This window comes from Pelecanus crispus, chromosome 2 (assembly GCF_030463565.1).
Source record: "Pelecanus crispus isolate bPelCri1 chromosome 2, bPelCri1.pri, whole genome shotgun sequence".
NCBI classification, from domain to species: domain Eukaryota; kingdom Metazoa; phylum Chordata; class Aves; order Pelecaniformes; family Pelecanidae; genus Pelecanus; species Pelecanus crispus.
Genome location: NC_134644.1, coordinates 107,966,226 through 107,981,180, shown reverse-complemented (window position 1 = coordinate 107,981,180; position 14,955 = coordinate 107,966,226). Strand labels below are relative to the sequence as shown.

At 39.3% G+C, this 14,955-nt stretch overlaps 1 protein-coding gene across 1 annotated transcript in view; it reads left to right on the top strand.

The window, feature by feature from the left end:
• The window catches only part of CARMIL1 (capping protein regulator and myosin 1 linker 1), a 198,592-nt gene that overhangs the window by 94,037 nt on the left and 89,600 nt on the right, over window positions 1–14,955 (top strand). Inside the window, exons 9-11 of the mRNA XM_075704739.1 lie at window positions 3,999–4,074; window positions 6,671–6,759; window positions 11,438–11,532. Coding sequence (XP_075560854.1) covers window positions 3,999–4,074; window positions 6,671–6,759; window positions 11,438–11,532 — 260 coding nt within the window. The remainder of the gene's footprint in view (window positions 1–3,998; window positions 4,075–6,670; window positions 6,760–11,437; window positions 11,533–14,955) is intronic.

Here is a 14,955-nt window from a genome sequence, read left to right as displayed (position 1 = left end):
TGCTTATTAGGAAAGAGTAGATAGAAATGTTTTAAGTATTTAGAATATCTCAGCTGGTTCAAATGAGTTCACTTTCGGAAAACAGAATAATGGGTTTGTTGCTTCACAGAAGCTTTTCATTGAAGTATACCTTACAAAATTGACATCACTGAGGAAATACATTTGTGTTGTTAATAAAAGTCTTTATTAAATATCTCATGATTGTGTAAGTCCAAAGATTCACAACAATTTTGGAGGCATTTACATGCTGTGGAATCCATCTTGTGATGAGAGTTTCTGTGTGTTGAGGACTGAACTGAGAAAAAGGGTTTGGATTGCAATTTCAAGAAAACTAAATTTTTTAGGAAGCCAAAACCTTATGTTATTCATTAAAAATACAAATTAGGATCTGAGATCCCAGTCAATTCAAGAATGTATGTGAGTGTATTGTGATATATTTAGCACAGTGAGAATGCTATAAATTAACAATATGCCATCATGCTTTGGATCTTGAGAGACTGTTGTATATCTTGTCCACCTAATTTGGGGGATTGCTGAAACTATATACTTCATGTTATGGAGTAGGTCTGAAGCAAGGTAGGATGGGTACACCAGTTCTCTAGATACAGGGGCTATGCATTGCAAAAAGAAACAATTTGTGGTTTTCCTAGTAAAGCATTTCTGTTAGAGGTCGACATAAGATGGCATGAATTATAGATGAATTTAAGTTCCCAGAGTTTCTGACACTTAGAGTGCATAGCATGGCTTGCCACATGGGAGCATGACTTCTGAGTTTTACGTGAAGTTATGTTGTGCTGTGAACCATGTAATTGTTTAACCAAAAAGAAAAAAAAAAAAAAAGACTCAAAGTGAACAGGGCTTATTTAACGCAGTAGCATAATTTTGATCTGTGTAGCGTATGTTTTAGCATATTTGGGCATTTGTCAGAAAAGCGTGATTGGTTAGACTTTTTTCTTTGTGCTGTTTAGATTTCTTGCCATTTTAAATGGATTGGGGGACAAAGATGTTGAAAAAACGTGAAGGCATTAGTGAAGCTTGATGTTGTTGAAGGTTAGAGAGATTTTTTGCATTCCAGAAGAATAGAATCTGTTTACATTTTAAGATGGCCCAGATTTACATTTTGTAAATCTTAACTTTATTCTGGATGGTAGTTTAGTAAACAAACTAATAAATATAAGCAACTCTCTAACTCAATGAGGGAAAGTTATGAGAAGGCCCTGCTTTTGGAAATGGTCATTAGCATTCTTTCATAGTGTATTGGGCTCGATGATCTCTCAAGGTCCCTTCCAACCCAAAGCATTCTATGATTCTATGATTCTATGATTCTATTACAAAAGAATTCAGATCATTGTTAGTACCACCTCTAGAGTTTAATAGAATAAAGCAGTATATAATTTTGAAAAGGAAAACTCAGTAACAAGTGCAATGAGGTTAGGCAAGCTCAAAGCAAGAGGAGGAGGAGAGGTAGACTCCTAAAGGACCCTCGCTGGTCAGAAGCACCTTCAAAAATTTGAACAAAATGAAAAAAAGACTGAACTATGTGGTTTCTCAAAATCAGATGGTAGAATCTGATAAAGCAAAGTTTCTAGACAGTAAGGCTACGGCAGAGCGGGCAGAGGTTCCGCTGTCTTCAGGCGCGTGGGGAGGAAGCGGGGGGTGTGGGTGTGTGTGTCGGGGGGTTAGCAGCTGGCGTTACTGAAGCGTGCCAGTATCGGTGCTCCTCTAGGGTTTGGACAAACAGGCCTTGAGCACTGCAGAAGACTAAACTATTTAAAGATGAGAATTTGCAAATCAGCTGGGTTGATTTGTTTTCAAATATTCCTGTCCTGCTGCAGCAATGTTTCTTAAACTTCTTGCAAGTGGGATGGTTTTCCCGCTAACTCTAAGCACGCTGTCCTTCAGCCATTTCCCTCCCTCCCTCCCTCCGAGGCCTGGGGAGGAGGGGGGAGAAATGGATGGCCTCAGGCAGGTTCTGCCTGCAGCCACTCTCCTGCCCAGAAGGTACTGAAGGTACTGAGCTCTTGCCAGCTCTCCAAGCTGGCTTACCAGCTCCCTGGTAGTGTAAATGCTTGGAGCCACTGATCCCCAAGCGTTGGCCCTCTGTGCCTTTGGAGGAACTGGTGCTGCTGCTGACGGCTGAAATACATCTGCCGGTGGTACCTTCTGCCTCTTTTGGGGGTGGTGGTCCACAGCGTGAACAGCTCTGCTCCACCAGTGTGACGGTGGTACCGTCAGCCTGTTCAGCGTTTGCCCTGCAGCATTCACCACCAGCTGTGGCTAGCTGGTTACCACTGGGTGAATAAACCAGAATTACACCTGAAAAATTACTCTTATGTTCATTTCACTTCCAAGGCAAAGGCACTAGCAAGAGGGACATAAAATCTGCTAATTCATTACCTTCTTACCGATTGCTCCAGGGGAAGGCAAAGGAGGGACATACCTCTATGTGGGCATTCCTTACTCCACAGCAAGGTTCCTGCCTGCTCAGCCTAAGGGGAAAAGACCTCTGGGTTGGTTTCCCCCCTGCCCCCGCAACATTTCACTAGTCAGTTACTGCTTTATATGGAGATAAAGTGTGTGTGTGTGTAGGAACAAAAACAATGTGGTGGACAGAAATAAATCTATACGCTTCATGAAGCTGGTAAGACTCTACTGTGCCAATGGAAATGAATTCACCATGAGACTTGATGTGTGCTGTGAACAAGACAGAAAACAGGCTTAATCCTTGAAGGGCACCACACACTAGTTCTTCTGCAGGAGTGTGAAAACGGTCTATTTGCATGAGCTTCGCAGTTGGTGGGCTACAGTCTTTTGCTGCAAAATGCTTGCACCTTCTTACTGTTACCTTAGTGATGGGCTTGTACTTCCAAATCTAGCAACTGCAGTTCCCAATATAGCCTGCTAAGGCTTGCCCATATGATGTTGCCTTGTCTCCTGGCATTCCTACGTGTTTAACAACCACCCTGAAGTGTCTAAATGTTCGTGGAGGAAAAGTGAAGGAAAGGAGGAAGGAAAAGAAGATGTGAGAAGGGTGCTGCTTGTTTAGTGCAGATCTATGCCTACCTGCATACGTCCTGAATGAAAAGCAGGGCGGGGGGGTACGATGGACGGGCAGCACTAGCTTATAAAAAACAGTACTTTTAAATTTCTCCCTGCAAAAACTGAGGCTCAGATGGCACTATTTTGCTGGTCAGATAAGTCTGTATATGTCACAGCTCTTCTATAAAGACAAGGGGTTTCTAAGTAAAATCCAAATGTAGGTGTATATATGTATTTAATACGTTGTGTCAAAATGATCCAAGTGCTGTGCTGCTAAATAGTATGCTAGTGCTTGATGGATGATTCTGCTGGGGAGTAGTGTACGGACATGACATTTATCAATGTCTGTTACTGGAGAAACTAACAGAGGGAGAGCAGATCACATTAAGAGGCTTGGAATGAAGAAAAAGGGAATAATTTAGAATTTCATTTGTGAAATCCCTTTTACAATTAAGGACTTCTTGTGCTGAAAGTCGCATTATCCTTTTGCAGGTCTCCTGCTTCCTGGGGGAATTTAACTATAGAGATGAGACAAGGAGGTGTTCTCTAGAAGCATTCAGTCACGGAATTATATTAAATCATCAGACTGCCAAAAAGCTTTTTAGCATCATGCTCAATTATAATTAGAGGTGATTAAGAAGCTTAAATATGTCACAAGCTGAAGAAAAAGTAATGCTAAAAGTAGGAAGGGCAGACCAGACAAATTCTTGTTTAAAAATTCAAGCTAAAATGGATGTCAGTTGGCCAGTCAAAAATTTTTATTAATATATGAGAAAGACATACAGCTTCTGGTAATGTTCGCTTTTTAGAATGCAGAGCTTTCCATAATGGGGATGGTAGGCAATCAGCATTGCAAAAGCATGGGGAATTAGATATGGAAGAACACTTAAGAGGTTGTTTCAAATGACCAAAAATGACAGTTATATGAAATGTGTGTTAAAGTGTTTTTCTTTTTCTAGAGACTTAATACCTATAGTTGCTGCTCTGGAGTATAATCAGTGGTTTACAAAGCTGTCCTCCAAGGATCTGAAATTAGTAAGTAATAAATTGAAACAGTATACTTGCTCCTACCAGGCTGTGCTGTGTTTTAGAAGATGCTATTACATTTTTCAAGGTGAACTTTTTTAGGCAAGTATAACTGGGCAATCTGTTGAAAATTTTTTTCCCCTTAATCATATCAAGAAAATACAAACTGTTGGATACTTAATTCATGCCATAAAAACACTGCCAAGAGTCAGGTCTTGTCAAAATTTCAAGTGAATAAAATTTGAAAACTTTGTTGCATAATAACAGTAGCCCATAAAACTAGTTTGTTAGGTGTTGCTAGCTCCCTCAAACAATATTGGGTGACTAAATAGGAAACTAACTCTAAAGCAGCCAGAAATCTCAGTTGCTTTTTGGAGTTCGAAAGAAAATATCAGGATTCTGTTTTTTTCTCACATATAAAGCAGGTTTTTCCTCTTAATTTTCATTGAAACTTGATGAATTTTTCTCCCAGTTGTCTGAAGCTAACCTTGTGTAGTAATAAGTATGTAGTGATATGTGACATTGATATTCTTCCATGTCAATTTTCTTTCTGAAAAACAAAAAGGGGGCAAATCTAAACAAGCCGGACTACTGAAGAAAGGGCCAAGAACATCAGTAATCGCTGACTTTTTAAATACAGCAAATTATACTATTTCTTCTAAACTTGAAAGTTTATAGTCACAGGTAGAGTTAGAGGTTTGACAAATTGCTTTCACAGTTACATCTGGAAGCTTTTGTCCTTAAAAATGAAGGTTGAGTCTCATCTTGTTTAAATTGATGCAGTTTTATTCATCTGAAAATGCTCTTATTGCATTCCTAAGCTATCATTTTCCATGAAAATTCAGTAGAAACTAGCCTATGTGATTCTTGGGAGAAGAGTGGGCAAAAAACTTTTCTTTCTTGCTGGGACATCTTACTTGAAATTATGCATGGAATGAAACTGGAGGTATTTTTAATCCTGTTGTAGTTTGCTGTTAAAATCACCATTGTTAAAAGGTACAATGCAATTAATCAGTTTCTGCTTCAATGAAATGAGAGATTTTGCTTAGTCAGAAGACTGGCTGGTGTAGTTTGCTTAGGACAAGAACTGGCCATATTATCTGTCTGAGATATTTGTATGTGAAAGTTTTTTTGGAATTCTTAGCAACTTTTCTGTGGAAAACAAATAAACTTTGTCAACCTTGAAGATGCAGCAGTTCCTTAAAAAAAGCCCAAAACAAACAAACAAAAACCCCTTTATTTTCCACACATTCCATTTTCAGTCAAAAACATCAGGAAAATGTAAATAGTTGGACAGTAAATCTGTGCCATAGGAACGCTGCTGAGGGTCAGTATGAGGTCAGACATATCCGGAGGCCATTGAACGCTTTGTGCTTCATGAGTCCTGTTCTCGCATTGTGTTTGATAGATGGTATCCATAGTGTTTTTATAGTACATGCATGAAACTTTCCACTTGCAATCACACTGCTGTAGAAGCATTGTGATAATATTCTGAATTATTGAAATATGGAAGGCAAAGAGAATTGGGAAGATGGCTGAGTTGACAGTGTTTAGAAAAAATTGTAACCTTTACTGTGTAAAGGATTAACAAGACTTTATATGTGTGGTAGATAATTTTTTTTCTTTTTAGGAGATTCAATTAGTTTAAAATTTAAAAAATCCTAGAAAATGTCAGACTGTCATTAGAGACACAGATGTCCCAGGTATGAATGTCACATTGTTTTCAAAGGCAGATAACAGGATATTTTCAGCACTTCATGATCATAACTGAAATTCAGCTTTAGACTTCACATGAATGTTGGTTAGTGGGTGCTGTGGGGAAAAAAAAGGGCAAATTCAGAAGTGAAATAGAAGATGATAGTAAAAGGTGATGACGTACAGACTTCACTGTATGGCTTATGAATCATTAAGGTTTTATCTCTTATTTGAATGAGCACAGCAAACAACCTCTTTTGTTATCATGTTTTGTTCATTGTACTTGCAAATGTCCATGCAAATTCTAGAATCCAACGACAGTAAGATCATGAGATGGGATTTACTTCTATGTCAGTTGTGAGAATTCATACTGAAATACACTGACCCTTAAGCACTAGTCCTTAGCAGTCTTTGGAGGACCTGTAGCTAGAGTGCTTTCACTCTTGAGTTTTTCTGGGGCTCTTTTTGTCTGCCTTATAACATCTTTATTTGTGTTTAGTTGTTATTCCTGGTCAGGCTTTATTGTCCTTTGCACTAGTTGCCACTTTCTTCTGAAGGATTAGCATGTGTGTGAACAACATTTCTTTAAAAATTAAGTGAGCATTTTTTCTGAATCACAAGGTTTGGGTTTTTTACTATCATTATAAAAATTCTGCCCCCTGTGATTAGGTGACCTGCTTCATAAATGACTCACTTTTAGTCTGCCTCTTGCTTCCCTGAGTCTTTTCCAGAAGTCCTCTGTTGCCATCTGACTCTCTCTCTGGGGTGTTCCTGGTATTCTTACTTGCTATTTATGTATGACAAAATGGTGAACATGGCCTGGATCCCATTACGATGTACAACTTATAACTCAATAACCATCTGTTCCATGTTTGTGTTCTTTAATGCTGTTCTGTCTTTTCTGTGGCAGTCCACTGATGTCTGTGAGCAGATACTGCGAGTGGTGAGTAGGTCCAATCGATTGGAAGAACTGGTATTAGAGAATGCCGGGCTTAGAACGTAAGTAATTCCTTTGAAATGTTGCATTAGTTATTGCTTACTCCCAGCAAAAAGGATGTGTGATGTGTGTTAGCCAGAATAAGGATTAAAAAAAGCCTCATGCTCGATGTCTGCCTTGTTCTGAGGCACCTGTAGTCACGAGCTGGTCATCAGGTTTTTCGGAGCTTCCTTATGTCCAAGAAATACCTTTAAACTGATGGTTTTTAAGATTCTGCCTGGAGAGTTGGGTTAAGTGGAGCAGAATGGATTGGATAAGGGCATAAGCCCTAAATTAACTCACACTGTTCCTCTCCAAATATGGTTGCCAATAGAAGTATGAACACCTTTTTGCCATTTAAAAACCAGTGTTTGAGGTTTTGTTAAAAAAGCATATTATTCCATCTTGTGTAACAGGTTATAGTGTCGTTCCCAAGAGAGCTGGTTTTATCTTATTGTGGATTGCAATTAGCAGCTTTTTAAAAGCAAGAAAGTAGATAATTAAGTTTAATGACTTGCCATAGCCTTAAAAGAAAGATACATAGAGGTAAGCTGTACAGTTTAATCCTTGCATATGTTTTAAATACAGTAAGTTGTAGTTACTAGATATGTGCTTTTTTTCCCCTTCACAGGAAATAGAAGCAAAGTTCAAGGTACAAACTAGCCCAGTTGGAAGTATTTGTAGCTTGTTTTAGTCTTAGAGTTGCATCCAAGACCATGTAGACCAGATAAAGTCTAGCGCTAATAAATTTTTATGTTAATTTACAAAGCAGTAGCAAGTTGGGAGAAGCAGGACACTATACTGAATTAAAAATGAAGAAGGGAAACAAGCACAGGGAAAATATTTGGTGATCTTCACATTGCCTCCTCTTCCATTGTTTGGGTGTTTTTTCACTTTTTAAAATGGGGTTTGCATTGAAATACCTTTAAAAGAAAATTGCCTAAATGGCACAGGAAACTTAAGATGGAGTTTGGAATTACACCCAAACTTTCTGATCACTAGTGCATTGCTGTTAATAGCTGTCATTTCAAACGTGAGCACCTGATTGTAATCTCATTTTTCTTGTGGTAAGTGCCGTGAAATCCAGTGATAGTCATGAATAGTAAAAGATATATTGACTACCTTTGCACATTGCCTACCTTAACTTATCGCAGTTCGATTAAGTGGTTTAGGTTTTAACAGGACTTGACAGGTAATCAGCCTTGACTTTGGTTTTTATGTCTCCATCTACATGCCTTGGTGTATATCTGCTCTGATCAGCATTGTCTGTCTGTTTTTGTCAAGGACATATTTGTCAGTTTTGCCAGTTATCATATCTGCTTGCTAGGAGGAAATCCTGTTGTTACTGGGTATCTTCACATAGCTTATAGACCAGTCATTTTTAATGAGCTGTGACAGACTGCCGGACCAGGGTTAAGAACAAGCTACCAAGAGCAATGCTTTGAGAAATAACCCGAGCATATTTCCTCCTGCAGCAGAGTCACTTTAAGATGATTCCATTCTTTTCTACCTTCAGCCACTCATTTCTGTGATTTAGTTTGGGACATGGCCCCATAAACACTTGTCATCCTCCCAGCTGATGAGACAGCAAAATATTGCACGGTAGTAGTTGTAAGGACCCAGGACTAGGGAAGTGTGGACTTGCTGTTGGGGAAAAAAGGTTGTCAGGTGAAACTCCCTGTCTGGTAAGATTTGTGCCAGTTCAGATGCTCTTTAAAATTTTATCCCCGTTGCCATTTATTTAACAGACTTCTTTAAAGGGTGTAGTCTAGATTATTTTGGGATGGCTTTAATGCATAAAGCAAACACTAATGTTTTGTTAAGTGTTAGGATGCTAACTGAGGTAGGTGATAGCCAGATTTCAGGGAAAGGAGAGTAGTTCAGGATGACCTGAACAAATGAGCTTGAAAAGAGAGTTACATCCCTGAGGTGTTTTAGAGGAATGGGGCAATATGTGATAACCACAATATTCATTTCTGTGAAACTGCAAGTTGGATTCTTCAGTCTGTAAAAGCCTGTTTGGAGGAGCTGGTGAAAATGATCTATTTGTTGTGCTTACGTACTCTCTGAAAGCTGGCAGGCAGAGTGTCCATACCGCCTTCTGCACTGTCCTGTGCAGCCCTGTTCCAAAGGGAATGGCCAGCTATGACAGAGGGGGAACAACAGAGGTGCCTGCTGCTGGTACCTGAAGGGCCTTTGACAGTGACATTGCATCTCATCTTCCCCTGCTGGATGGGCTCTGAATGTCCTTAGACCTAACCGTGTTAGTTCCTCCCACACATGCCCTCTTTTTTTCTGTTACAGGGATGTTGGCTAGACTGGTCTTGAGAAATTATTTTGTTTGTCTGAGATTTCCAGATCTGTGGTATTCTTGCCCTTGGTGAAATATCCTTACTCTGCCCTATGTGTAGTTAAATTGAGTCTTTTTTGGGCTTTACCTCCAAGCCTGAATGTCCTCAGTTCAGGCAAGCATGGCTGTACAATGCATACAGAGAGTGTTCGAAAAAGTGTGGAAAGTGTCAGGCTTACATTGCATGCTGTGTCCCTGAAGTGTGCAGCCAAAAAAAGCAATAAATTTTAGGACTTGAAACAGAGAGTGGACCAAGGAGGGGAAGGGATGTTGCCCAGCGAGCAGAGCCCAGGTGCCTCTGTTTATGGTAGAGACTGTGCAGGGAGTGGGGAAGTTGTATTAGGTTTTTCCAAAATGATCCTTGGAGCCCCATGCACTCTACAGAAGTGTTCCAGTCGATTTACAGTGCCTTTGCTAAGTAGTTCACACACACCCCAGTTGTCCAGTTCTGGTAATCCTGCCTCAATTGGTGGCAAAAGCTGGAGCAGAGTTTGTAAACAAGCTTGGAGGCGTAGGCAGAACACTGTAATGACAAGAATCTGTTAGGGATAAAGGAAGAGGAGGAAACTCCACATGAAGAAAGGGGTTTTTGTTTGTTTTTTAACTCAAAACCTCATTTTTCTTGGCTGGACATAAGGACCTCAATTCAGTTGTGTAAGCACAGACATCTAGTACCATTTGAAATGCTGGAGGGTATCCACAGAGTGTCAGCAAATGTAACCAAGGACCTACAGGAGATGTGTCTTCTGCAGCAGCAGCTGGTAGCAAAGCAGAATACCCTGAGGCCTGTCAGGTGGCATGGATTCAAGCCCAGAATATCTTTTTGTTGAGTGTTTGTATTCACATCCTGCTTGTATCTTAGGAAAAGAATACGCTTTTCCTAAAGGCAGCACATCATCATGCATTTGCAGTACTGGAACCTGGTCTACCCCCAGGGGTCCATCTAAGGACATGGGGTTTCAAAGGGAAACTAAACTTTCCTGGAATGTCTGTACTCAAGTAGACCTTGCAACAACAGATAACCAAAAATTATTGAGACTGTTGCTGTCCAGTCTCCACTCTTTTCCAGAGACTGGAAGAGGATGCTACCTCCACTGGTATTCTCAGCACACAGGCGGATCACTGTTACAGTAGGCAGGATCTGTCCCAAGGAAAACAGGCAGTGTTAATTAGCACTCTTCTAGCAATGCAGCTGGTAGTTCTCCAGCACTAGCCTACAGGAGGTTAGATATTGTACTTCAAGGCAGAGAGAGAAAGAAGCTCTGTGAAGGAAGCTCAAGGGATATATTTGTTTTCTACCTCAGTATCTAACTTAGGTGAAGTAAGAACATTGAAATTATAGTCTCAGTTTAACAAAAGCACACAGTGGGGCTAGTACCTTAATACATGAAAGCTTCCCAGTAGGGACAAAGACAGAGTATTTGTCTTAGAGCTGGTAGCAGCCAACAGCCTTGTGACTTAATGCAAGGAACATGTCTCCACCTGAGTCTGACAGTGTGGTTGTGTAGGAAAACCCAAATTAGCTTTGAACTTAGTGCTGTGGGTGGTGGTAGTCCAGCAAAATGCTCTGAGATGGGGCAGCATTTCCTTGCCTCTCAAGCGGGTTTGAAACAGAGATAGGTCATGCTACTACTGCTACCCACCATAGTTTGTTAAACTTAGTTTAAAGCTATCTGTGCTGCCTGGCCCGGCTGTTGTGAGCATTATAGAACTGATACACCACTGTCTCTTTTGGGACACGTTGCTAGGACCGTGGCAGCCAGTTACGTACTTTGATGCTTCTCACTGTAAAAAGAAGCAAGCAAAGACCAGTTCATCAGTGTGCTGCTGTTCTTTGAGAGTGTTATTCCTGCTGTTTTACAAGGTCAGAAATACTCCTGGTTTGTTGACCTTCTGGATATGCTGCAAAGCCCGTCTGTTTGAGTGACTGTTGGTAGAGAGCTGCTGCAAGTGAGGGGGTTGGCCTGTGAGGGAAGGAGTTAGTGGTACACGAGTTGATGTATATATCCCCCCCATGCGTGGCACGGAGGAGATGGAAGATGTGCTTGAGCTTTAAGTTACTCTGTGTAACTCCTTTTCTGTATCTTCAGATCTTTATCAAAAGCAGTCTGAGCTTTGATTGAGTTGCCTTCAGTCTCTCAGGCCACAGAAAAAATAAATAATAAAATAACCTGCTTTGAAAGACAGCAAATTACCCAGATAAGCATTGTTTAAAACTCTGAAGAATCAGTTACTGCTCTGCAGTAGGATAGGCCACTTCTGTCTAGTAATCCTTTGATATTTTTAAGCCTCTGAATGTGCTATTGATACAGGAGATAATAGGAGCCTTTCTTCCTCTCCTTTTCTTGCAGAGATTTTGCACAGAAACTAGCCAGTGCCCTAGCCCATAATCCCAACTCAGGACTCCATACGATCAACCTTGCTAGCAATCCACTTGAAGACAGAGGTACTGTAACATTTATATTTTTCTCTTTCTACAAATGTAATAGAAGGATTACTGCTGCTCCGTTCAGCTTTGCCCAAATAATTGGTTATTGTTCTGTGTGTAATGCTATTGTAAATACCTGTTCACAAATGACTGAGAATCGCTATTCTTTTTTGATTTATACATATCCATGTTGAAAGATATTTAAATGTCTTAAACCAACCATGAATTTAATTAGATTTCATTACATTTTCATGGAGGCTTCTTTTAAAGGAAGATAGAACACAGCGACTGTTTAGGACTAGAGAGTAAATAAAGTGGTGTGCATTTTTAAAGGCAATGTAATCAGTTGAAAGATGAAGCATGAGGCAACTTTGTTGCTTGGACTATGTTTTCCTGATGGTTTTGTGTTTTTATTTCAGCCATAATTCTGTACTTATTTTCAGTATTGAAACTATTCCTTTTTTCAGCTTTGTGCTAGTCTGTCGTGTTGCCACTACTTGGCAATGTTCAGTAATACTGGCATAACGGGCATAGTTACAGAGCAAAGCGATGTTGACTCCACAAGATGGAAAATCAAGCTGAACAGCTCAGCTTTTCTCAGACTAGGCACTGCTAAGCATGACTTCAGTACATATCAAGTCAAGTCATTCTCCTCCTTTGTCTACTCTCTTTTCACCCAAGAGACATTTATTTTTAAAATAAGGTTACATTCTTTCAGACTGGAGTTGACCCTTCAGCACTGCCCATGTGAGATTTCCATTTGCTTCACTTAATGCATTCCAGGCACACAGTGTTCTGGGATCAGACTATCTTGTGCTCCTGTTGGGCAAGAAGAAAAATAAGAATTTTCTACACTGAACCTTTTCTTGCTGTATTTAGTTTGTTTTGGGGAAATTTTCCAGTCTCTTTGCTGTCTTGATTCAAAATGGAAAAAATGTTCATTTTGATTACAACCTGACTGACTCAGAATGTTGTTAACACAGAGTTTTGTAGGTGTCTCTCCTTTCCTGCTGTTCCAGTAAGGAAAAAAAGATGGGAAGGTTTTTTTTCCCTTCCTCTTTTGTATCTCCTTTCCTTTTGACTAGAAACAAGTATGAAAATATTTTTAGTTTTAACCTATTCAGAGTAGTTTTTTATTTAAAATTGTTCACATGAATCGCTTTAACTCTTCTGATTACTTCTTGCCTGCTGATTACCTCTTGGCCTCCTTAAGAATCCATATCACATGAAAACCAATCTTTTGCTGAAGAACATTATTATTACAATGTAGGCCTAACTGCATTGTAGAAAAAATTCTGTTTTAAGTTGGTAAAAAGGCTGTCACATTGTTGCTTCTGTTTTTGAAGAAGTGTATTTAGATTGTGTTGCATGAAAGGTTTTTTTAAAAGAAACTAATTTTTATCTTGAAAGCCAAACAAATAACCAAAGCATTTGGTAGATATTCTACAGTGCAGGGGATTTTGTTTGTTTGTTGGTTTGTTTGTTTGTTTTGAAAATATCAGTATGGGTACTTTTCTTTGCAACAAACCTGTAGATTCAAACCATTCTGCAGTATCTACATACAAGATACACATGAAATGCAGAAACTACAACTTTGTGAAATTAGTAGGGGTTTTTCATTATCTGAGTCTCTCCTATCACATATGCAATTAAGATTTGACCTTTTCATTAGAGAATTAGATAAGTTATATGAGTACTTAAAGAGAAATTAACTATAATTGCAGTGTGCAAATATTGCAGCTTTACAGTTTAAGGAAGATTTACATGCGCCATGATCTGATATTCACTGAGGGTCAGATAGATTGGACTTTATTAAACTGAAGGGGCAGCAAGCATTTCACAAGTAAAAGCTGCCGTAATGGAGATTCATGTAAGCATATGGATTTCGGAAAATATCTCTTAAAAATCACCTGCAGGAACTGGAAGTTCAACCAGATTATTTTGCAATTATAAGGGAAATAACACAGAATTGTGTGAATTAAGGGGAAGAACATGTTGTTGTGCCTTGTTTGAACAAAAACCCACCCTAAGCTATTATATATTTTTGAGTACCAATAAGTAAAGACATTACATTATTACATTAACACAACTGTCTGTATTCCAGTAACATGGGAACTGTGTTCAGTTTAACTAAGGCATAGGACCTGGCTTCAGTTCAAATACAAAGGAGTGTTTATAGGAAGTGATTCACACTGAGACCAGTCTCTTAATTTGTGATTTACTTTCCTTTATGGTACTGTCAATTTTTGTGAGACTAACACCTGGAAAGTTGATTATCAATCTTGGCTTTAAAATCTAGCTGTGCTAAAGCAATGGGACTTTTGCTTTTGGCTCTACTAGGATCAGAATTTAATCTCCTATTTTGTTAAAAATAATGCAAAACAACCATACTGAAGCCTAGAAAGTCTCAAATTCAAAACTGTGCACCTGGATGCAGTTAACTCTACTTCTGCCATTAGAGCTCTCATCGCTGTTAGGAGGTTAGCAAAAATGGGTGGCTTAAAGAGCATTCAAGGGCCTGAGTGATCAGAAGCACTTTTTCTTTTCTGCACCTGATACCTGGGTCTTATAACTGGGTGGATCCTTAACCCCCAGTGCTGATAAGATGTTAAAATTGTTCATCTTGGCTAGACTAAACATATGTATGTCACATACTAGCAGACTGTTTCATGTCTGCATATGTAGAGAAGAGTATCAGCTTTTTGATTTGCTGTGTTTTGAAGCAAGTAAAAGGCTTTACCCCCCCTTCTCTTTGCCCTTTTCTCTCTGAGTGAGTTGCTGTAGAGGACTATATTTCACACCTCAGGTTAAGCCTGGAGTTTCTGTGTTGATTTATTCCTCCAATAAATACTTCATGGATTGGTTCCATTGTTATTTAGGATGTGCTGTCTTAATCAAATTTCAATCTTTTGCTTAAATGGGGGGATGAAATTTATGGAGTGTGGAACTTGGATATACTGACAGGGGACTTTAATGAAAAATGCCTTTTTTTTTTTTTCTTTTTTTCTTTTTTTTTTTCCCTTTTGTTGGATTTGTGCTGAGGTAGTCCAGTCTGTGTCAGCATCTTAATAGGTTTTTACTGTTTGGGATCACAAGCTGTTGTAGCATTTCCAAGCTTGTGTCCTGGCTGGTAACCTGCAAGCTACTGTAAGAGAATTAAGTGGCTGTTAGGACTTGGTGGAGGTTTCAGGCTCTTAAAAGTTTACCTCAGCAAAAGAGGGCAGTGTTAGCTAATGTGGGTGTCTCTCTTGCCTTGACAGCCCTTCCTTTTAAAAGAAAATAAAAATAGTTTGAAGTTTCACACGAAGTACCATTGTTGGGTTTTATTTTGTGATTCTTTTCTTTCTGGTGGGTTTTTTGGGGGGTTTGGGTTTTTTTTTTTTTTTTTGTTTGGTTTTTTGGGGTTTTTTTTTGGCTGAACCATAAAGGTTCCAGATTTCC